We start from the raw sequence: 25,191 nt of genomic DNA on the forward strand, positions 1-25,191 counted from the left end.
TTTTCCATTGTGTCTGTTATACAACAGATTTAAATGCAACACACCCACTTTAGTTTGTAAAAATGTTCGATTTATTTAAATTAGCTGGGCTGTCACTGCTCAGTCTCTAGGGGGCGCTTCGACCATTCTCGTTGACTTTTTGTCGTAGGCGCAGATTCAACATACATTTGAGCTTTAATAAATCGTCATTGCTAAATTCAGTTTTAAAGTCTATTGAATAAATAGATGCTAATTGTTGTGTTTGTGGGTGTAGATTTTGAAATAGTATCTCTACATATTGAATTTTCAGTATCAGGATTTGACGAAAGTGCCGCTTAGAAATAGCAGGCTGCATTCGCAAACACTGATGGAGAACAGGCGAGGCTTTCAGGTTGGTTACGCGATGGCGGCTCTCTCCATAATATAAGGATTTTACAGCAAAAACTAAAGCTTCACCTTTCGGAGAGGCGTGTTGTTGTCTTGACTTGCACCCGGAATGACAGCAGTATCTATTTGGCTCGTAAGTTTAGTATAAAAGCAGGGTCGGAGGTGTCCCTTCTGTGTTAGGGGCTCTGTGTTTTTCTTGTTCGTCTCCCGGGCCTGGCTGCTGCTGCCTACACTGTAGCGGCGGGTTGCTACTTTCGGATGAGCGGGCAGTAGGTCTCAAAGAGGTGGGGTCTGAATTTCGGCGAACTTGAGGCTAAGCAGAGCCTCCTAACAACGTATAACAAGTCAGTAGCTGATAAAACGCTATCGTTATGGGTGGAGGGTTTGTAAGGTCAGAATTTGTATCCGAACTTGCTGCTCTTGCTAGTTAGCATTAACATTAGCCAACGGCAGAATTAACTTGCCACAGCTAAAGCGAGAAAGCATAAGTAATTTATCTGCAGTTAGCGCTATCTAATGCAGCCTTTACCGATTTTATCGCTTCTGCGGAATAGTTCAGAAACACGACTGTAGGATTTATAACGCCAAATCCATCTTCGTATCGGAAGATGGTTTATTTGCATTTTGTCGGCGCAGCTAGCAGGTTGCTAGCTAAACTAACTGGTCAGTGACGTAACGCTGCTCATTGTTTTGACAGCATGCAACACCGTAGTTGACGCTACAAATGTCCTCGTTACCATCCTGTTTAATGGTATTTAATCCTGCCCTTTGAATAAGCACCACCAGATATCTTTTTAAAGAAAAGGCAGTGTTTGGCTGACTGATGTGACGCAGCTAATCTTCCTGTCAAGTAACCATACAGTCAAGCTATTGCCAGCTGTCTTGTACGTATATAATTGACGATTACGCTAATTACTGCAGCATTTCAAAGTAGTATTGCTCAATTTTGCAGATAGTTTCCAAAAGCTTTGCCCCCCCCCCCCCGTGTTCAGGCCGGGTTCTCACATTGTTTTTTCTACAAACAGTACCTGCTACAGGGGCTTTAATCATTATTTTTGACATGCAGTTGTAGGATGGATCCAGACGGTGGGGCAGATACACAAAAAGCTGTCAGTTTGCAGTGGAAGAGCTACAAACTTGTTCAGGACCCAACCATCCGGCGTGTCTCACAGAAAATCTACAGATACGATGGAGTACATTTCAGTGTGCCAGTGAGTTAATATCCTGCCCCTTTCCTCTTCATGATGTTCGTTTGTGTGTCTAAGATGTAATCTTTGAACTGAAACCTCTCTTTTTTTTTTTTTTACAGGACTCTGGATTTCCTCCTGTGGGTGAACTACGGGACCCTAGACCCCGAAGACTGTGGTCCAGGTACACAGAATTGTCCTTGCCAGTGCCGAAGTTTAAGGTGAGAATGGCTCTTCAGCATTAAATTCATTCAGTCCAGCAGCTGTACCTTTTCGAAGCCACCCTCTTCTTATTTGGACATTTATCTTTACAGCTGGATGAGTTCTATGTGGGTCCCATACCCCTCAAAGAGGTGACCTTTGCTAGACTCAATGATAACATCAAGGAGCCCTTCTTGGCAGAAATGTGTGCCAAGTTTGGGGAGGTGGAGGAGATGGAAATCTTGTTTCACCCAAAGACCAGGAAGCACTTGGGCCTAGCCAGAGTGTTGTTTACCAGCACCAGAGGAGCTAAAGATACAGTGAAGCATCTACACAACACTTCTGTCATGGGCAACATCATTCATGCTCAACTGGACATAAAAGGTGAGCTTAACAAACTTTGAATTTAAGGCATCTTGAGTTTTGAGCTGGTTTTAACATAAATGTGATTCAAGTGATGATCCAGGGAACTTTGTTTATTCTATAATGATATATGTATTATGTCATATTAAAAATAAGCTATAATTAACATGTAACTCATTTGACCCTCATTCACAGAGATGGCATAAGGTGAAATAATTCATATGTTTCCATAACTTTATCTGCACTAATAGAGAAAAAAGTAATGAATAGTAAAATGCCACCAAAGTATTTGATTTATGTTCCTGCTTATTATTTAGAAACTTGCAGTTTACAAGAAGATATTGAAAATATGTGAAAGTATCTTATTTTGCAACTTCTGTGTTCACTTTTATTTTAAATGGCCCCAAGAGAGCCTTTACCCACTATAAACTTTAACTGAAATTGATCATGCTTTAGTTAGAGTTACAAATTGGCCATCAAAACAACTTGACTGGTAAAACCTTATATTGTTTATCTTGTGAACATCTTAATGTGTGTCTGTTGCTGATGAATTTATTTATTTTACTGTTCTGTGTGTTTTCCTCTTAGGCCAGCAGAGGCAGAAGTATTATGACCTGATAGTGAACGGGTCCTACACCCCTCAAACGGTGCCCCTGGGTGGCAAGGCTTTGACTGACAGGGTCCAGCCACCAACGCCAACACAGCCACAGCCTGATACAGTAAGTCACAGAGTAGCTGATAATGAAGTTATTAAATGAACCTTTTAGGTTGATATGAGAAAGGATAAAGAAGCACCACAAAAAATAAGTTTTCATGTTTTATTGTACTCTAGCATATCTCATAGTGAATATTATATTGTAATCGATCGTATATTTGCATGGCCACAGATGTGTGATTCTTTATGGTACTTACCAATATCTTTTTGATTCACAGTCATCAGAAATCAGACGAAGGCTCTCCAGTGAGCTTGCAGTTTTGGCAGCAGGCGTCCAGGCCCTCACATCAGGAAGCATCACCCCCTGCTCCTCAGACACTGGTTACAGTGAACCACGTCTAGACACGCCCCCTTCCTCGATGTCTGGCCCCTTCACCCCAGGCTCCTCTGCTTCATCACAGGGCGGTGGAACACCTCACAGCTCGAGATCTGGGACTCCTTTCTCTCAAGATTTAAGCTACAGCGGTGGCAGGTCAGTTGAGCTTCCATTGGCATAGTGCTGCCTTTAGTAAGAGACAAATTCAGGTCCTTCAGGCACAGCTGAGACACTCAGGTCTTTATCAGAACATTATCAAATCAATGTGTGTGTGTGACCTTAAAATTTTTTTTCACAAATTATGTATGTTTAGATGTTATTCAAACCGCTCATATTACTGTAAAGAAGCTTTTACTTTGTAAAGGAAAATTGTCTTAACCCACAAAGGTAGGAAGGAGTTGATCCAATGTTTGCAGCAGTTTTGATAGAAGTTTGTACAGTGTACTGATCTTTTCCATTACTGAAATATAAGAGCACTAATGTATTCTGCATAGCCATCTATCAGTAGAAATTAAACACAGCAGATGTGTAAAATAACATTAAAGAATGCTGGTGTTTGCACCTTTGAATTACCAGTGGTGTGTTAGAAATAATCAGATAAGACAAGAAACTTTTATTATCCCCTATTAGGGGAAATTTGGTTATCAGTACAGAAAAGTATCGCATTATTCTTCTCAGTGGTACTATACCTTACAAAACCACTTTTCCGCCCCTGAAATCAATACATTGGATTGATAAAAATGTCCTTTTATTTCCATGAACCTTCTGTAATTACAACTACTGCTATTAGACTTGTAGATGTTGCTGCATGATTTATAGTGACTCCAGAGGAAAGCATTGGTGGTAGATTGACGAAGATATAACATGAAGGAAGTAATAAGACTTTATTTTTGTTTTCTTTCTCAGCCAATAAAAAACTTAGAAACACATATATAACCCTGCATTCGTGCTCAATCTCCATGTCCTGCAGTCACATGGTTTCACAGCAATACACTGTACTCCACTGGCATAGCCAGCAGTGTGAGTGTGCGTGGTTGGGGTTTGCTCATTTTGCTAGCACTTTACTTAGTAGCCTCAGTGGTGATTGCGGTGTGAATGGTTGAATGTGAAATGTAATGTGATAATGCTGAGTAGTCAAAAGGCCAGAGAAGTGCCATTTGTTCACCTTATTTTTGTATTTTAGGCATTCTGGCTACAACACTGGCACTTTAGGCAGTGGGTACCCTCCCCAGGACATGCTTCCTTCTTCCTCCTCGTCCTCTGCGGTGTCATCGACTGTCGGAGGATACAAAGTGTCTCGCTACCCTGAGGATGCACAGGAACCTGCAGTGTATCATCGAGGTCGCCCCATGTACCCCCCAACCCCTTCATACCGCTCCAATGAGCCACCGTGCTACCCCACATACCCAAGTGTTGGGGGGCCTGGACAGCACATCGGGCACCACTCCGGGATGCCTCCACCCCCCTTCACCACCCAGTACGATCAGCCCCTCATGTCAGATAGGGACCGGGACCGTGACAGAGACTCAGGGGGCCGTTATGCGGCCGGGGCAATCGGCTCCAGAAGGTCATCTTACCACCACCAGCAGGAGACAAACTCTTCCTCAAAGTACCATTCCCATCACTCCCATCACCACACAGAGCGCAGGGATGAGAGGGGGTACAGGCGAGACAGTCTGGGCTCTCGATCAGGCGATCACAGCCACCAGAGACACCGCAACCACCACCATTCGCACAACCACCACAGCGGCAGCAGCCGCAGGAGGAGCAGCCATGACCGGGACAGGGACAGAGATCGAGACAGAGACCGAGATCGAGACAGAGATAGGGACAGAGACAGCGACTACTCAAACAGCTCTGACCCCAGATACAACTCAAACTCTTACCGCTCCTCCTCCAACAGCATGTCTCCTCCCCCCTCATCGTACTCTGCATACACCTCCTCCAAAGAACCCACCCCAGCCCCTCCTCAGGGATTGGACGTTCCCTCCCGTCTGGCAGAGAGAAGCGCCCAGCCTTCAGTGGGTGCTGAGAAAGACTTTCACACTGGACACCACAGCGCACTGCCTCCACCACCCCCACCACCACCTCCGCTCCCACCAGCTTCTGTCATCGCGGCAGCTGTAGCAGAGACACTCGGAACACTAGACTTCAACCAGGATAGCCCTGCCCATGAAGAGCAGTGGACAAAGCCCAAACGCCGTCCCAGCACGCCACCTGTGCCACCGAAGACGCCTCCACTTCCCCCTTCCTCCCCACCCCTCCCATCTATTCCTTCTTCCTCTACTTCCCCTTCTTCTACCTCCCTCCCCCAACAAGTCCCCTCCTCCTCCAGCTCCCCACCGCCCCCTCAACGTGACTCTTCCTCACCTGAGCCTGATTCCACCAATGAGAGTTTACCATTTGTCTATCACAGCAGCAGCCTTGACTCTCGTATTGAGATGCTCTTGAAGGAACAAAAGGCGAAATTTTCTTTCCTCGCCTCTGATGAGGAAGAGGAGGAAGATAGAAAAGAGGACAAGCAAAGGGGCAGTCGTGGGGATGGAGTAGAACGGAAAGATGGGGTAGGTGATTCAGTTGTGGAGCACACAGTGGATAATGAGGTGGGAAACGATGAAGAGAAGGACCGTAGGAGGAAGGGGGAAAGAGACAGGGACGGACATAGGGGAAGGAAACGTGGAAAAGGTGGAGAAGGTAGGAAAAGTCCAACTGTACTCCCAGCAACACCCTCCTCTTCAAACTTCTCTGCCCATGTTCTGCCCCCAGTGGAACCCCAGCCTCAGGTTGGCCTCACTGGAACTGGAGCTCTGCAAGAGGAATCTTCACAGTCTGGATCTGCTGATACACAGAGTAGGACAGGAGCACACACACCACCTTACAACGGACAAAGTCAGGTAACTGAATAAGCACATACTGAGAATTCAGATTGTATGTTGATGGGTCTCAAAGACATTTTTTATGAAGGCTTACGGCATCTCAAGTAGTTTCCAATCAAAATACTTTGATTAAAAAGTACTCTTTAAAAATCAAACTTTGCAGTAGAGCACCACCTCTGAATGCAAAGGCAAAAAAGAAACTAATCATGGAATTATTTTTTAAATGAAAAATATTTGATTAAATCAGAGCTACTGTGATTTTTTGATTGGTTATAAAATAAGCTGAAGAAGAAGAGCTAACCACACACGAGAAAAACCTTATATAATAAAAGACAAATAACATACATCAAAAGAAATGCACAAAATGAGACACAATAAATAGCAGTAATAAAAACCTGTACAGGAATAAAAGTTCTTGAACAAAGTCCAAGAAGGATGAAAATTATTTAAGATTTAGTCAAAAGCTTGTGCAAAGATGATACAGTACAGATACAACAGAAACTACCTTGAATAAAAACCCGTAGAAATATGGACAATTTTAAATTGATTTGACATACATGTATCTTATGAAGCAGAGTAATGGCTAGGACACAGTCTGAAACTCTGCTTATTTGAAAATACTTTTACTGTTTGTGTGAAAATGTATTTATATGATCAAAGATTTGTTTTAAAATCCTTTTTTTTTTAAACAAATCAAACTACCAACTTCTACTGAGAAGAGGTCTGGAGTAATGACTGACTACCAACCTGAAAGAATCAGGGCTGATAACAAGGACCTTTACAGTGCTAAGAGGTGGTAGAGTGGAGCAGATCACCTTTGGGCAGTGTATAGGTAGACGATGATTGGACGCAGAATTGAACTCTTTGGGACTCCAAATAAAAAGGGAGCTGAGGAGGACACATGATTAACCATTAAGACCAGGGGTGTCAAACTCGAGGCCTCGGGACAAAATCTGGCCCGCAAGAACACATCATATTATTATAACTGGCCCACCAGTATGAGGTCTTCAGCTTTCCTCCAGTATAAAATGTAAACTTAACCTTGATGATTTAAAATGTTCTTTTTGAGTAAAAAAATGACCTTTCATGTTTTGAGTTTTGCATATTACCATTACAACTGAAATGTATGATTTTGAATTTTTCTTTCATATTTTGACCTTAGTTAGAAGAAAAGTTGATGATATTTTTGGTTGAAAAATTATTATATGTGTACCAGGCTAAATCAGCACAGAGATTACAAGTGGTACAAAAAATCTGCACAAACTGGAAGTTCCTGGCAGATCGTTCCTGCTATAAAAAGGCACTTTGACATGAAGGAAGGAGCAAAAAGAAGAGAAAAGTAGCATCTCAACTACCAAGAAAAATAAAAAAGATTGTTAACATCTTTTGTATAAATTACTTGTGTATTTTTCTGTTTACTTCTGTTTCACTTGGGCATCTTTCTAACCGAGACATGAACTCTTTTCTTTCAGTCCTCCCCTCATTCCTCAGGTGAAGACATGGAGATCTCAGATGAAGAGGAGCTGGAGACCACCATAACGACGGTGGACACCCACCAGCCCTCAGTCACCTCAGGTTCCTCGCCCTCTTCATCCCAGGCTGCCATGCCATCCCAAACGGCAGACCCTTCATCCTCACCCCCACCCATCACTGACTCAACACAACACTTCAGCACCTCCATGCACCCTCCCATACCGTCCTATCCTCCTCACTTGCCCCCTCCTCCTCCCCCTGGTTACTCCCTTCAGCCCCCACCCCCTCCAGGGATCCCACCTCTCTCCCACATGGAGCTACACCCTGAGTATCCCCCTCCTATTCCCCACCACATGTATGACTACGCCACCTCCATGGAGCTGATGAACCAGTACAGTGGAGGGGCTCCCATGTCCTTCCAAATGCAGACCCACATGCTGAGTCGGTTACACCAGCTGCGTATGTCGTCAGCTAACGGCACCCAGGGTCCTGGTGAGGCAGCAACTGCAGACTACTCCTCCTATCACCTCCACTCTATGCCCCCACCCCACACACACCACCCCTACATGGACCAAGAGGGCAGTGGGGCAGGCTCCCATTATGACCAGGACCACCGCTACATGCCACCCCACATACCATACCCCTATGCTGACCCCCACAGCACTCAGATACCTCCCCCTCCACATCACGGAATACCTCCTCCCCATACCGGGTGGCCGCCACATGTTTTACCACCACACTACCCCTCTTACATGCCTCCGCCTGGCTATGGCACCATGCTGCCCGGGGATGGAGGCGAGTACAGGGCTCCTGGGGAGGAGTTGCCTATGCTGGTTGAGAATCCACACGAGGCCACGGTACAGATGGTCCTGTCGAATCTGATCCAAGAAATGAAAAACATCATGCAGAGGGACCTGAACCGCAAGATGGTAGAGAATGTTGCTTTTGCAACTTTTGATGAGTGGTGGGATAGAAAGGAGACCAAGGCCAAGGTAAGGATGACCAATCACAGCAATAGTGGAATTGTCATACTTTCGAGTTTTGATGTTTTTTTGAAATTTAGTAATATTGACCTGTGCCCATTAGTACAGTTTTTCAATGTACCACCAATGCTGTTTGGTATTTTCAGTTCTTAGTGTTTTCAGTATGAAAACACTTTCAGTTGTTGAAGCTGTTTTTTGTTGCTGCGCTCATAGGACTCTCAGTTGAGAATAGCTGAACTTATAGATCACCTCTGCACTCATCAATGTCACTCCTTCCTCTCTGATCTATCAAAATTAAGGCAGGGCAGGAAATCAAAGGATATAATACGATTCCTTTACATTTCATGTTTTTGTTGATGAAATTTCCCCCCAAAAAAGCAAATAGTACAAAATTTAAAACAGTGCTAGTGGTCAAAGGAGGATGTGGAAGTGCTTGGAGGTGCTTGGATTTGATGACACGGATCCTACCATAACATATGTAACATATGTAGCACTTTATTGTTTTTCCTCAGTCTAAGGGGCAAACTGATACTGCTGACTCGGGGTTCTAGCAAATCCTTGAAAAGTCTTCAGTAGTCTTAAACAGCATGATTGAAATTTAAGGCCATAAGAAGTATTAGAAGATCTGATCTGACCAGTGAGAGGTCTTGAATTTTAGAAGGCACTTTGACTAAGACATGTCCTTATCCAACCTAATACGATTTTAATCATCTTCCTTCACAAATTGTTGAATAAATATTCTCCATAATTCAGGGAATTCAGTGTTGGATGCTCCAGATATTCTTGGGGAAGACCCAAGGATAACACACTACATATGTGTCAGTACTAGTCTTGATAGACCGATGTCACTGCCTTCATTGAAAGTTAACAGCCAGCTGTTTTTGTTCATTGTGAAGTAAATTTCCCAAATCTATCAGCCTTGGTTGCCTGCAGCTCATTTAAAGTATCATAACAGAGAGATTTGAACCAGAAAACAATAAATTGAACCCCCAACTTCTGTCTCTCTGCTCTGGCACAGAGCCAGGCAGCTACACTCTGATCAGCAGCAACTTATTTTTTTTACATTTTAAAGGATTGTATTTCTAGTGAGTGGGTGTGGCCTCAGCTCATTTAACTGTTAATTTTATAAACTTAAGGATGTTTTTCATGACTGAAATTTGGCCTGGTGGTCCATAACGCAGTCGCCTGTCATACAACAAAACTAAAATACAGATTTTTTTTATTACTTCACAGGGACTTTAATACACTCTGTACTGTTAGGAAACACTGTTCCACTTCTCTAACATCAGTACAGCCCACCTTTATTTTGATGGATCATCCCTGACAAAAAGCATGATTCTGCTTTTAAGTGTTTAAATTTTTAGAATCTGCTCAGCACACCTGCAAAAATATTTTTTGATAAATTTAACCATACAATATATTAATAGAATAGAGGCATTAAATGTGATAGAAATCTTCAAATGTGAACGTTTATGATCAAAAACTTATTTTGCCCTATACCATTTGACATTGACAGCAATTCATTAAATCAGAAACTTACGCCCTGGTCTGGTTTACTGAGAAATCTTATGCTCTTCATTTTTGACCATTAACCCAGGAAAAAGTGGTATTAATTTTTCTCCTAAAAAGTTTTAAATTTGATTTTTAAAGTGTGTTGTAACCCTGTGACTACATGATCATAAGCTGCGGAAAAAAGTTTAAATCTATACAATTTCACTGTTTTTTTTATTCCTCAAGCCTTTCCAGACAATGGTCAGGGGGGTGTCCGCCCTACGGGATGATGAGAAGAAAGAGGAGAAGGTGAACCGTCCGCGGGAACCTCTCACGTCATTGGTAGATTGGGCAAAGAGTGGTGGTATGGAGGGATTTTCTCTTCGAGGAGCTTTACGGTTGCCATCCTTCAAGGTAAAATCAAATATAGGATGTGATCTTTACAACCTATGCTGTGTTATGATGAAGTGAAACATGTGTTCACGAAGGACTTGTCCAAATTCTTGATACCATGTTATTTTAATGAAGGTATCAAAAACATGGACCTTTTAAAAACTGAAGTTCTTCAGTCAATTTTTCAACTGAAAGCCACTGAAACAGAACAAGAGAGAGCAGCGTCTAAATTGCACAACTACACTAGCAACACTGTTACCAACACATGGCCAAGGCATTTGTGCAGAGTGAACAGTGTGTAGGAGAACATTACCCAACAACAATAGTTCCTGATTTATAAGTACATGGAAAAGTTTGATTTATGCCAAATTTGTAGCATAAACAATCTCTGTGGAATCTCCGTGTCTGTAAAAAGTGCCTCCTTGCTGGGTTTTATTTCTTAATGAATATACATATTTTTGTAATTGAATTCTGAAAGGTGAAAAGGAAAGAACCTCAAGAGCTTCAGGAGGGAGACCTGAAAAGGCCACGGCCTTCAACCCCACCAGACGAGGATGACGAAGGTTTGCTAAGCTGATGCTGGATATTTTAAAAAGAAGGTTAAGATGAATAGACTCGCTGTAACAAATCTCGTGTCTTGCTTTCAGCCACGGAGGGAAGGATGCCAGAGGCAGACAGGCGTGGAGCTGAAAGGGACAACAAGAGGAGGAAGAAGAAGCCAAGAAGTCGTAAACCGTGGGAGCTCGGTAGTGAGGGAGAAGAAACCTCTGATGGGTCCTCAACAGAGAAGGTATACATTTTTTAGATTTTAAATATACAGTAGAAATCAAAGTAAAACACAAAATAACTTTAAAATACAGATAAATTTAGAGTTGCTTTTTTAGTTTTAGCTGTCTAATTATTTTGTTAAATGATAAAACAATAATTTATGATGTAGCTGTAAATGTTTAATCATTTTACAAGCAAGTGGGAAACTTATTTATGTTTTGTTACTTGATAAGAATCATGTTCTGGTGTAAAGTTGTTGCTAGATGGCAGCATTTCACAGCTAGTTTATAATGTTTTAATTCCTACCTCTCTCAACGTGCAGGAGGATGAAGAAGAGAGTGAAAAAGAATCTGATGGTAAGTTAAAAGCAATCATATTTCAGTCTTTTCTTTTTGTTTGAAGTTTAGGCAGTAAAGATCCCAGCTATTTTTCTTTCTCTTCTTTTAGATGATGCCCTTAGTGCTGACAGTGATGACGAGAGCCTATCCTCATCCTCTGAGGGCTCTTCTTCTTCAACATCCTCCTCTTCCTCATCCTCTGAAGATGAGGATGAAGGAGAAGGAGAGAGGGTGGAGAGCGAAGAGCCGGACTCCATGGATGAGTCGACCATGGACAGCACGACAGAAAAGGAGGATGACAGGTATGATGGAACAGGAAAACAGCCCATCTGCAATGTTAACATTTATTTTGGATCTACTTTCCATCATGTTGTTACTACTGGCTCAAATCTGAGTTTTGTATCTTTTTTTTAAGGGAAATGATCACAGCTGCTGTTCCAAAAACTGAAGTCAAACCAGGTCAGTTGGAAATCCACATCATTAGCCAAAGATTTTCACTTAAAAAAGCCCCCAGAAATTAGATAACATTTGCTCCACATAGACTAACCATTTTAAATCCTGAAAAAAGTCACTAGACAAAAGGTTTCAACTGACTTTTTGTTTGACGCTTTCCATTGTGTCAGGTAAAATACCACTCTTACATTGACAGTTGTGATACACAGGCCTCCAACTTCCTTACAATCACCTCTGCGGGTCATTTGTTACATTCAGTTATTTCAGTTTCTCAACAGTGCATCAACATTTTCTTTAAGTGCAGGATTATGAACTAATGAGGGAAAAGCTGTAAATAACTTGTGCAGCAAGCCTTGTTAACATTGCACACTTTGCACAGCAAAGTGACCGCTCGTGATTTACTATATATAATAAATGAATGGGGTCAGATTGTGTGCAATGTGTGACTGTGATGGCTTATGGTCAAAATACCAAATGTCTCAGTGCTCTATTCTGTCACATTGGTTGCACTGGTTCAGAGGATGCAGCCCATTTTGGAGAAAATATATCATATACCAGAGTTATGTAAATGTTTGAGGTTACAATGAGTTTTTCTACATCCTGTAAGCTGTTTCTACCACTGTTCTACATTATTTTTATTCTTATTGGCCTCTTATTATCATGCAGGTGACATCAAGGACATCAAAGCAGATACAACCACACCACCCACCAAGCGTCCTTCGTCGCCCCCATACCCACGTCCTTCATCACCTGTCGTTCTCGTGCCCCCTCTAAAGAAACGCAGGAAGACTGTCTCGTTCTCCACTGGCGAGAATGACAGCAAACCCCCGCTGCCATCTGCACCTCTATCTCCATCTCCTTCTCCTTCCCAGCTGGTGCCTGAATCTCCTCTCGTCTCCCCCAGCAGGCCTCCAGACTCCCCCATCACTGCTCCCACAACTCCTCCAGCTCGTGCCACTCAGGGCATACAACTTCTTCCCTTTGCATCCAAACCTGGTGAAGGCAACGCCCTTATCGTGCCACCGCCTGGACGAATCCACGATTCTGATGAGTACAAAAAGGGACCAGCCATATCCCCTCAGACAACTCCTGTCAAATCCCCCGGAAAACGAGGTGCAGGTAAAGAGTCGCCCAAATCTCCTGCTCCTCCTCCTGTTATGGTGTGTCGCACTGTGCAGAACCTGCCCTTGGACCACGCCTCCATGTGCAGGATGGCCTTCGAGGAGGCCCCCCCTCCACCTCCAGTCAACAAACGGTCCAGAGGCAGGCCTCGGACAACCAGCCTCTCTGCATCTTCTCTCCGAGAGGAGGATGACGAGGATGAAAATGAGCAGAGGTTAAGACTCAGAGAGCAGCTCGGGGCATCAAGCCTCCTTCAGCTTGCCTCTGCTTCAGCCACTGACTTGTCTGTGCTGGCTGACGTAGCTCTGAAAATGGACCCTGAGGCTGGGGACTCAGAGGAGACGGAGACATCTGATGAGGCGGAGGAGCAGAAGATGGAGGAACTCCTCTCATCAGGGTCAGTGTCTCTATTGATGAGCCCAGAGGGTCTCATTGTTCTAATGGAGCACAACTACTGCAAACCTCCTGTTTTCACAGCACCAGCTGGTTCAAAAAGGACTTCCAAAGCAGACTCGTCCATCTTGCTCCCAACAGACCTCAACGCTATGTCTGGGGTGCTTGAAGCTCCAGAGGAGGTCATTGGAGATGCACTGCCACCCAGGGGAGATACAGGGGAATACTTACCTACGATGGGGGTGCTTTGCGAGTCAGAGGATTCAGGTCAGGCTGCAGCTCTTTCTCCATCATCAAAGAAGATCAGAGCCAGCAAAGGGTTTGAACTTGAAAAGGACAAGAGCAAAAAGAGAAGGAGAAAAGACAAAGAGAACCTGGAGGTTGACCGCACAAAAAAGCAGAAGGAGCAGCCAGGCAAGAAACAGAGGAAGCGGAAACTAGAGGTGAGCGTTGAACTGTAAATATCTGCATGTATGCCATAGGTGTGTGACAAACAGAAACAGGACTCATTTGTCATAGATGTTATAGGAATTGAACGAAGACTTGTGATGTTTCTTGTAATCAGTCTAGGGTTTTTCCCTGGGAAGCGTTTGACATTATTTCCATTTTCAATTTGATACAAGGAAAGGATTTGAATATTTTTGATATAATGTTTTGAAAAACAATACAGTTCTCTCCGTTATTGTAAATATCAATAGTTCTGGGAAGTGCAGGTGATTTAAAAACATTTTAAACTAAAGTCATATTATAACCCAAAGCTGCTGCGAGAGAAGAGAGAAAGAACTGGTTGTCAGTGCATTCTTGCCATTTAGACAGTGTTTTCTTGCAGTTTTCCCGAGTTGTCTCGATAAGCATTTTTTGCTTCCGATCAGGTTTTTTTAATGAGTACAGACTGATTCAGATTCACTCATATTTGGACTGTACTTCCTCTCAAGCTTGAAGCATTTCCATGCCATGACATTTTAGCCACTAAAATTAGCCACTGCTAATGTTGCTTCTGCTGCTGACCATCCTGCCACAAGATGTCATGAGTTCACGACAGCTGTAATTAATGATCAGCTGGGCTGATGGGATCAAATTTCTGATCTCTAATTATGCTTATCTCTGATTAATGCTTATATCTGCTCCGATCTGATACACCCCATCAGGATCGGGACACCCAAGGTTATTGATAGTTTGTAGTAATATATTTAACTTTGAAACTTCACCATAACAACCCTTATAAAAGGTGGCTTCTGGTTGATGGAGTAAGGCAATGGTTCCCAACCTCTTTCCTTAGGTGCCCCCCCCATATCTAATGATACTAGGGTATGATGCTAGTAAAAACAATGTTGATGCCTGTTTCAACATAACTGATAAAATAGATGCTCATGGCAGCCAGTATCAGGTTATTTTGGTGTATAAATACAAAAAAATGACCCCATGCTGTCTAAATTGCACAAATACATTGGCATGCTTTGATATCAAAATGCTGTGCAATTCCAGCAACTTCTATTTCTTTCTTGTGCTGCAGCTTTTGTGTAAAAAATGATGTTTGGATGTTTTATTTGGTTGAAAATACCACTAAAGATCCAATTTTTTCATTTAAGTTTTACTTTTGGTTCAGTCAGTCATTTGATAATGAGGTTCTCATTCAAAATGCATGGTCTTGAGTATCAAAAAAATTTTACAGCTGTAGCTCATTTTGTGTTTAAATCAAACATGAGGTTAATGTCAGCCGTGTTTGATCACTTACCAAAGATTAAACAGCGGGATTATCATGTGACCATGTAAATGTGTACGCAGTAGACAATTTTGAAAGACCTGAAAGTCTGAGGCTTAGAAAACATGGATACAACTCGATATTGCATACACAATAAGGAAAGTTTCACTTAATTTTACTAAGGGGATGAAATGCTGGAGGGATGAAACAAAGCTTATTTGCTTGTTCATTGGTTGTAATATTCCTTTTCCTCTGTTCAGGACTCGGAGGAAGACGTCGACGTGGAAGAACTTGAATCTGGGGAGCTGTCCAGCTCAGACACAGAGGACGAGGTGGTGGAAGAGGTGAGGAAGAGCGAGCGCCTCTTTCTGCAGGAGGCTGGGGTAACATCATCCCAACGCTGGCCCAAGCCTATCCCAGCGCCAGAGCCTTTGCCCAAGAAGTTTGAAAACCGCAGCGAGTTTGAGCAGATGACCATTCTGTACGACATCTGGAACTCCGGTCTGGATGGCGAAGACCTGACTTTGCTTAAGAGGACATATGAGAAGCTGCTTCAGGAGGACCACAGCTCTGACTGGCTCAATGATACTCACTGGGTCAGCCATACAGATATCCTTATCAGTGACTGCTCTCTGTGGTTGTGTAACATTGTACATCTGTGTATTTTCGTTTATGTGTTACATTTTCATATCACTGCTTAATCATCTTCTTCTAGTATTGATTTGTTTATTTACTATTGACCTTGACCTTTGAGCTGCACTTACCAATTTGCCGAACCCTCGGCGAAAGAAGAAGAACGCCGGTGGACAGCTTCGTGAGCATGTAACGGGTTGTGCAAGGAGTGAGGGCTACTACGCCATCAGCCGCAAAGAAAAGGACGTGTATCTGGACCTGGACCTTCCTGAGCAGGTCATACGGGAGGTGGAGAATGTTGACACCTCGGTAAGCAAACTACTCATTTCACCCTTTTTGCCTCTCACAATATTTTGGTCTTTTTTTTATATGTTTAAGCTCCTGGGGAGAACCTCAGTTATTTAAGAATATTAGCAATTTTTGAGAATTTGTTCAGACATTTGCAAATGAACTCCAGACAACGAAAACCAATCAACAGGGTTACTTCAAACTGAGTTTTCTGTTGAATGCCAGGTTCTGAGAGGTTGCAGATTAACAGACATAAAAGATGTTTCTTTGTTTCACGTTTAGCCTGCATGATCAAAAGTCTGGATATTCTTGAATAAGACACATCTCACATGTTTTAAAATTACTTGAATGATGTGGCACTAGTTTAGCTCAGGGGTTTGAGCATTCTTCTTCTACATAGGCTCCTTTCCTTTATGAAACAGCCAGGGTTTGATTCCAACCTTTGTTTCTTTGGTCATATTTGTTGCTCTGCTCTCAGTTTTGGCCTTTCTCTCCTCAGCAGACCTGTCAATGAGGAAGAAAAAGGTTAAAATGTTCTCAAAAGGATAGAAAAGTACTCCAGTTTCACTTTTAAAAACCTACAAGGATCCTGAATGTTTTTCATATAAAGGATAACCCTGCTTAATCAATCACTTGAAGTGTTTCATAGTTGCTGTGGGACATGTGAGTGTTTAGAAAGTTAAGGAAAAGTCCCCATGATGACATGGAAGGAATGCTATTGTTCAGCTCTCTGTTTGTTCTGAAAACAAATGTCAGGAGTTCACTGGTTGCGGAGTAAAATTATTATTGGGGGGTAATATAATGCTTGATAATGCCCCCTAAGAATCACACTGGTAGGATTCTGCTGAGTCCAGCTGGCCTGCAGTCATTTGGCTGAGATCAGCTCAGGGTGGGGAGGGTTGTGTATTATGAGAGGATTTCCAAAGAGGGAGGATGATAGATTTGCTAACTGGCAATGTAGATTTTCCAAAGAACTGATGAACAGCAGCTTCATGGGCTTTAACATGTTTTTCCGCTTAGGGGTTTTGACACAACTCAGGCATAGAGTGACAGTTGGATACATCTGTCCATGACTTGGCGTAAAGTGAAACGTAACACAAGACATCATTCAGTAACTGTGATGCATCAGCGCTGTTGAGACGAGAGTCTGCACCTGATGCTGGTACTTAGTAATGTTTGTGTCTACCTGCTGGTCTGACTGTAGATGCATAAACAGCGGAAACATTTTTAAAGCAAAGGTGTGTGGTGTTCTTCAGAAAGAGAGAAGACGAGATGTTGGCAGTAAATGTTCATTTTTTAAACAATGCAGCCTTTCAGGTTGATTATTACAGGCTTTATGAACCACCTGCTCTCTGCAGACAGTCACGTTATTGAGTCAACAAGGCAGAAACAAAGCTGCATTATCTAAGATATGAAAAGATATACTTTTCCCCTTAGTGACTGTGCTTGTCCATTACATGTGCCTAAAAAATAAACACCTTAATCTTTTTTATCATTATTAAAAACAAAATAAGAAACAGAATTCTATAAACTAAAAAACGTGACTCTAATGAAACAGCAGGGTTTATACCTTGGATTAACAGGGATAAACATCTAATTTGAGTATTTGGATACCTAATTGGGTCTAGAAGGCTTCCTTTGCAGAGTTCACTCGCCCCTACAACAAACTAGACTAAGCCCAGAAAATGAGCTATTGTGGCGTGCAGTAAACGCTTGTTGACAGGCTTTACCTCTGATATCAAGGGTGGGGCAGCCAGCTTGCAAATGCCAGCACCAACCTATCGGTGAGGCCAGACTCGTGTTGGGTGTGTCACCCAACCCTGGTCTCACAAGGGTCAGGGCCCCTCACCTCACCTCAAATATGGCAGTGCCAATCCCAAGTCATGCAAGCTCCCTCTACTTCACAGCTACATGATAGTCCTACTGAAGAGAAGTCACATTCCAGGTGCTGATCAAACTGCCTGCTTCAAGTTGCGCTGGAGCAGATGAGAACCACACCTCAGTACTACCAGTAATGTTTAACCTAAGTAGGGATGGGTACCTGGCACATTTGAACCAGTACCGATTCCCGGTACCTGTGAACTGGTACCAGTACAAAACGGTACCCATTTTCGGTACTTTTGAGTGTAAATAATATGCAATATTAAATGTTATATAACCTTAAAACTTTTGAATTTTCAATATCAAAACACTATCACCTATCAAATATATCAAAACAACATCGTACACCATTTGTAATGTAACATCACAAGTGTTTTTAAAAAAAATTACTTCAACATAAAAAACCCAAACTACTATAACTACTCAGTGTATTTTCTTTATATTGCACAAATTAAAACCCAGCCCACTACCTCATATTCCTCCAGTTTCCCCTCTTGGAAAATTTGTATATTGGGATCCATGGAGGGAGACTAAGTTTAAAACAAATGAACAATAGAGTATGGAGTCAAAATAACTATATAAAAAAAGTGAACATTTTACCAGATTAGAAGTGTTTCCATGGTGTCATGACCTGGCTCAGGTGGTCCCAACAAAGGAGGGAGACAACACCATCCAAAGTTTTAAACAAGTCTTTATTTTCAAATTAAACCAAATGAAACCAAGTCAAATAATCAAATTAGGCAGTTTACTATTAAACTGATTTGAACCAAACTAAAGAATCAGAAAAGCCAAACTAGACCAAATTAAACCAAATTACTGAAAGTTACTTCAAATTAACCAAATTAAATATTTACAGCATGAAGTGTGTAAATCAGTAGAGTCGGTAGTGTGGGATGTGCATGAGTGAAGATAATGTGTGTAAATGTTGTAAAATGCAAACTGAACTAAACCTCAACCTAATCTAACATAACTAAACCAAACTGTGGTATACCTGTGTGGAGGCCAGGTCAGAGAGAGAGACTGTGTGACTGCAGAAGCTTAAATAACCTCCTCACTCTAAGCACAGGCATGTGACATTACTCTAATCACTGAGCTGCACTCACAGACACAGGCTGGAAACACTAAGACTGACAACACCAAACATCATGTGATGTCATGGACATCACAGTGGCAAGTCTTGAACTTCATGTCACAAATATTGCAGCGTAACCTGCATCATATTTTGAAAAGTGGAGTGCTACCTTCAACAGCTTCCTATCAGCCATGCTTGTTTTGTTGATTCAGTGAGCTGCTACTGACGTCATTACTCACGAGCATGCGATGCTGCGTTTGCCTTCTGCATGGAAAATTGACTACTCTTCCACTCTCTTGCAGTCACAAGGATGCGTTTAAGTACTGAAACGTGGTACCATTTGATTTTAAGTGAATCGTTACTCGGGAGTACTGATGGAATTTGGTGGGTACCTATAGAAGTACCGAATTTGGTACAAAATATCAGATGTAAATATCAGCAGAAATTTTGATATCTACCAATACGGATAATTGCCTTTTTTAAGCTAATACCTGCTGATACTGATACCAGACCGATAATATCGTGCATCGCTAATACAAACCATACCCTACCAAGGTTTATTTGCTGTATAGTATACAGTATACTTTTTTCCTTTAAAAGCATTTTTTAACAAAATGGGGAAGAAAAGCTGTTATAGAAGCACCCCTAGCTTCTTAGCTCATGGCCAGTTGACCCCATTTATTTTCATTGCCAATGGCTTCCATGCACACAGCATGCAGGGATGATATCCATTAAGTATGGGCTGCTATTTGCATAAAAGGGGGGCAAGTGAAAATCCCAATTGTAGGCTGTAAGTGACGACATATTGTAGTATGCAGCACATAATAAGTGCAGCATTCTGGTATCCAAATGCCCAAAACTGATGTTAATGCAAAGTAAAAGTCATTCATCATCCTCTCAGAAGCTTCTGATGATAACAGTTCATTACTGCCTAGTTCTTTTGTAATTTATTCCGCTAAACGGCTTGAAGAACAGACTTCTCTTTTCCACTGAGCCAGTTCCAGGGCTCGGCTGCTGGGCTAAAGCCAGAGCTGGCTCACAGTTGGTTTGATCTAAGGACCACCTGAAAAACAGTTTCCTTTTCCATGAGGTGGCCAGACAGCCACGTCATTACATCACCATAAACATATGAGGGGAAAAGGGGTAACAACTGTTCAGTTTTGACCTTTGGAACAGTTCCTGTAACAAAATTTTGTAGGTTTCGGGGCTCTTCTGATTGATGTAGGACAGATAGAAAGTGGACCCAAAATATCCTTAAAAAAGAAGAGTATGCGAGTGTTTAAGTCTGTATGAGACTAAAGAAGACCAGCAAAAATGTGCATCCATTGAACAGTAATCAATGAAGGCTTTAAAATGAGAGATGAAACTCTGAGCTCTGTGAAGCGATATCCAGGGAAAAAAATCATCTACACTGTGCAGCAACCAGACATGACAATCAGTCTCTGTTTACATTCAAACACAAGTAAACACAAGACACTCTGGCATATGTATCTTTTATTTACTTCAATTCAAAGTAAAGGTGGGATTTCATTCTAAAATGAAAACCCAGTGATGTTTAAATCTCTTTTGTCACTTTTTTGTCACTCCGCTGGCTATTTCCTGACAGTCTTATCTGCTTACTTAGTGAGTTGTATCTAACTGGCCTTTACACACACTAACATAATTGTCAGAGTGTTCCTCTGGTTCAGTCCCCTTCATGTCAAGGCCATATGATAACACAGTTATAATGACTGATCTTTTTAATCCTCTTCGCTCTCCGTTTCCTGCTAGGGAGCAAACCGGGTTTTATCAGAGAGACGTTCAGAGCAGCGCCGCCTCCTCACCGTCATCGGTGCTACGGCTGTCATGGACTCTGATCTGCTCAAACTCAACCAGCTCAAGGTACAACCAGTACAGCCATGGTACATCATGTACACACTTAATTGTAATACATTAACAACATTGATCCTGTTACTGCTTTTTTACTTTGCCAAGGTCTTTCAGGCAGTTTTGATTAAAGTTTGTGTGCTATCATTCATGTTGATATCATAATTTTATAATGTAAATGGCTGACTTGATTTCTAGCCAATCTTACTCAACCCAGAGTAAACACCCAAAGAAAGCTGCACTTTCATCCAAGTGAGGCATTCTGGTGCATGAAGGATTTGCTGTACAAGTTCCTTGGCACAAGAACTTGTTCTTTTCTGTTTTTGCCCCTTTAATTAACACAAAAAATGATTGAAATCCACACAAAACATTCCTTTTTCTCTACTTTTCAAACTCCTTGTCATTCCAAAGCAAATTTAATTGAAGTGTGACCTACAGGAACCCAACAACCCTTGTTATAATTATTTTAAAAATGAGCACCTTTCTTAGACTTACAACCTAGGAAAAGCCCATTTGTTTATGCCTTGTAGGGCACACTCACACAAGGCAGTCTGTACTGTGCCCAAGCCAGTTTGCTTTGTGTACTTACTTAACTGGGCTAAACATGTGACACTACTAACTCTTTGATGTCTAAGAAGCCATGTCAAAACATTCAGAGAATTACTCCTTTATACCATTGCTTGCATTCATGTGTCATGTTAACATCCTTAGCACTATGTTGTTTAATGCAAATCTTTTTTGTCACATTGTAGTTCCGTAAGAAGAAGCTTCGTTTTGGACGCAGCAGGATCCACGAGTGGGGTCTGTTCGCAATGGAGCCCATTGCTGCTGATGAAATGGTCATTGAGTATGTGGGTCAAAACATCAGACAGGTAATGCCTACTGTGTTGATAATGTGTAAAACAGCCATTGTATAACAATGTACACTGTGAATCTAATATTCTAAGTAGTACCATTATTTTAATCTATTATAATTCAAATAATTTTAAATAAACATCATTGATATGTTGTAGTTCTAGTGATACCTGTTGACTAATGAGCGAATGTTGTGTCCAGATGGTGGCGGACAATCGAGAGAAGCGTTACGCTCAACAGGGCATCGGCAGCAGTTACTTGTTCAGAGTGGACCACGACACGATTATAGACGCCACCAAATGTGGCAACCTGGCCAGATTCATTAACCACTGCTGCACTGTGAGTTCCATCATCCTCCTTTAATATTTATCTACACCTGTCATGTTTTACATCATAGCTAACTGGCTACAGCAGGTGTCTGATTCAGTTTTAATCATTTCTGGAGCTGTTTCTCAATCATCCGCTCTCTCTTTTCAGCCAAACTGCTACGCCAAGGTCATCACCATAGAGTCGCAGAAAAAGATTGTGATTTACTCCAAGCAGGCCATCGCTGTCAACGAAGAGATCACTTATGATTACAAATTCCCTCTGGAGGAAAACAAGATCCCTTGTCTGTGTGGAACAGAGAACTGTCGTGGAACATTAAACTAGTGGGGAGGCTTCTCTCTCTTTCACTCGCCAAATCCCCGTTGGTTCACCCTCCTAATAGTTTACCACCCTCTGATACCCCCCTCCCACTCCTCCAGCTGGCCAAACTGTCCTCACAATACCCAGGAAAACCACACACTTGCACTTTTTATTCTTTCTCTCGGCGGTTACACAATCCAGCATATGAGGGGTTCGTGTTACCTGGCATGTAAAAGCATTGAGGGGGGTTCTGTTTCATCATTCTGTGGCAGTATTGTTTGACTTGACTGGATAATGAGTTCCAACTGAGTCGCTCCGTGCAGCCTGGCATCAAAGGTCTTTCTATATCCATGCTAATATCCGTTTGAAGGAACACGATGAAGACCGACAATGTAACACACTGTTTTTTTTGTTTTTACACGTAATCCACACCTCAATCCTTCTTCAAATGTCAAATCCCGCTCCCTTACCCCCCCAGATCCGCACACTGACGCACAGGAATCTCAGAAAAATTCAGGGTTTTTAAAATTGCTTCTTAAGGGCGCACTTTTAAGATACAAAAATTTCAATTTGGTCTTCAGTTATGCAAGATTTCCAAGTGTTAAGATTGTTTTGAGTGTTTCTTTTACTTTCATTTCATAGTATTATATATTAATATTACTATTGCTGTTATTAATGGTATTTAGTTGCATTAGCTGTATCTAAACAGTGAAATAAACTTCACTGTACCCATCCACTGCCTTCAGTGGCTTGTGAATCACCAGCCCTATAAAACTTCCCTTCTTCACTGTGCGTTATTCTCCTGATTTGCCACAACCTTCTGTTTGAATGAGACAAGGTCCCTAGATTCATTGTTTTTAACCCAACATGGAAATATTAAGTTAATTTGTAGCTAATGGTGCATTTTGTTTTTACATGGCTGCTGAAATCTGTCTGCAGGAGTATCAGTCTGTTTCTTATTTTTCTGTTCTCCCACATTTTTAAGCTTTCAGCAACAAGTTTTGTTTGCAGGTCTCTTGTGTTTGTTTGTAGGATCTATTTGTTTGTTTGGTCTCTATTTCCCTGGTAGTTTTACTCATTTGATTTCATCAGCAAATGTCAGACAAGTATTTCACTAGGTTGCAAAGTCCCAAGTTTTTGCTTTAACTGTTGAACTCCTGCAGGTTCGCTAAAAACAGTGCAGACAGTGTTTAACTCTGTCAGTTTGTGTGCAACAAATGTTTTTAAAAGGCACATTTTAATTAGATCTGGTCCCTTCAAAGATTTAGCTTAGTAGAGTTTCTTTACCCCCTCTGTTTTATAGGACTCCCAGGATGAATTAGTGTATATTTTATTTGATTACTGAGTTATTCACCCCATGCAAAGCATCCCTCACTGAAAATGAATCAGCTTCAGGCAAACAATGTCCCACTTAAATTCTGTTTGCAGTTTAGATGGCTGGAAGGTATTTATAGTGAATTTTCAGCAGGTTTTTCTGAGGCTGCAGACAGAGGGATGCGCATATCCCATATGTTGTGTCATGTTTTTCATTTGGCTATGGCCGTCCAAAGTTTAAACTTTCACCTTGACTAGCTAAAGACTCTATTTTGTTCCCTCCCAAACAGGAAATGTGTAAAATATTTTTTTGTTGCAATGAAAGCCTTTCAGTACAAACCAACCCTTACTGACAACAGGATAAAAAGATGAAAGAAAAAAAAAAATCAAAGTTAATGTAAATATTGTAGAGGTGTTTGTTTCTCGTAGAAACACACTGATTTCAAGCTGTAAATATGTCGTTCCTTTTTCCTCTCTCCATGAGGAGGAAACATGTACATACCTTCCATTCATTTATTTTTTATTGTTTTTTCCTTTTAATTTGATGATTATTTTAATATTATTTGCAATATTTCTCTTGTATTAATGCGTTGGACCCTTTATTAATGGTGCATTAAAATATTTTTAAATAAATGAAAAGCTCTTTGTGTTTGTCCCACTCTGACAACAGTGTGACTTTGTTTGAAGATCTGAGGAGGGGGTTGTAATTGGTGTACAGGTATGTGAGGAGAACATATTGTAATATTAAGTGCACATTCAAAATGAAGGATAAAGCTACGAGGTATTTTTCACATGACTAAGATTTGATATTTAATGGGTTTTTTGTACCAAAGATATCTTCAATCAGTGGAGTTTTATTATGAAAGGTAAAGATGAAATAATAAAACCCTTTAAAGGCACCATTTCCTCGGAACATCATAATGTGTGCATAATGAATTTTAATCCTGTGATGAAACAAAGAAATTAATACTGATGCCTCCTTATAACCTAAAAGAGCAAGTTATTTCATCAGGGAGGAGATGCATATTTCTATACAGTTATTTGTAATGTCTAAAACTACAGGCAGGGGGTAGGTGTCAGTAGGAGTGATTAAATATAGGCTTAACTGGCCTTTTTTAAATATTTTCCATGGCAAATATTTCTACTGAGGGACGTATATTGGCATCCAAAGAATAGAGGGTGATTTTTCTTTCTAGAAAATGCAACCACTGGATGAGCAGGATAAAATTAGCAGAGATGAGTTACCATTTTGCCAACATGTGGCACCAAAAGAAATGAAAACAAAGTACGAGGCAAGAGCTTTGACGCCAACACTGATGTGTTTCAACATCATGCGGTGTTATAATTTTGTACACAGCTAAAACACAACTTTAATTGCCTCCTCTCACATAACTGCAACTCAGTAGAGCATTTTAAATTTTTCCCCATTATTGGCAGCCATGATTATTTAAAAGTATCAAAGTCCTGAGGCACAGATGGCATCTGGCAGCCTGACGTTAAGGCTGGCCCCCATTC

At 41.5% G+C, this 25,191-nt stretch overlaps 1 protein-coding gene across 3 annotated transcripts; it reads left to right on the forward strand.

Annotated features, from left to right (window-relative positions):
- The first annotated feature begins 337 nt into the window (after positions 1-337).
- On the forward strand, positions 338-24,310 carry setd1a (SET domain containing 1A, histone lysine methyltransferase). 3 transcript variants are annotated; one of them, XM_041817094.1, is made up of 21 exons: positions 338-370; positions 1,433-1,577; positions 1,676-1,774; positions 1,868-2,138; positions 2,706-2,836; positions 3,051-3,304; positions 4,332-6,042; positions 7,497-8,489; positions 10,218-10,385; positions 10,843-10,927; positions 11,012-11,154; positions 11,455-11,488; positions 11,580-11,772; positions 11,886-11,929; positions 12,590-13,881; positions 15,401-15,749; positions 15,901-16,082; positions 20,785-20,895; positions 21,633-21,752; positions 21,937-22,074; positions 22,213-24,310. In XM_041817094.1, exons 2-21 carry the CDS (start codon positions 1,440-1,442, stop codon positions 22,384-22,386), a joined length of 6,630 nt encoding a protein of 2,209 aa, XP_041673028.1. In that variant the 5' UTR covers positions 338-370; positions 1,433-1,439; the 3' UTR covers positions 22,387-24,310. The 3 variants fall into 3 exon arrangements, with proteins under 3 accessions (XP_041673028.1, XP_041673029.1, XP_041673030.1); XM_041817095.1 differs by having other exon boundaries at positions 362-499; XM_041817096.1 differs by lacking the exon at positions 338-370 and adding an exon at positions 630-650.
- The last annotated feature ends 881 nt before the right edge of the window (positions 24,311-25,191 follow it).

This window comes from Cheilinus undulatus, linkage group 21 (assembly GCF_018320785.1).
Source record: "Cheilinus undulatus linkage group 21, ASM1832078v1, whole genome shotgun sequence".
NCBI classification, from domain to species: Eukaryota; Metazoa; Chordata; class Actinopteri; order Labriformes; family Labridae; genus Cheilinus; species Cheilinus undulatus.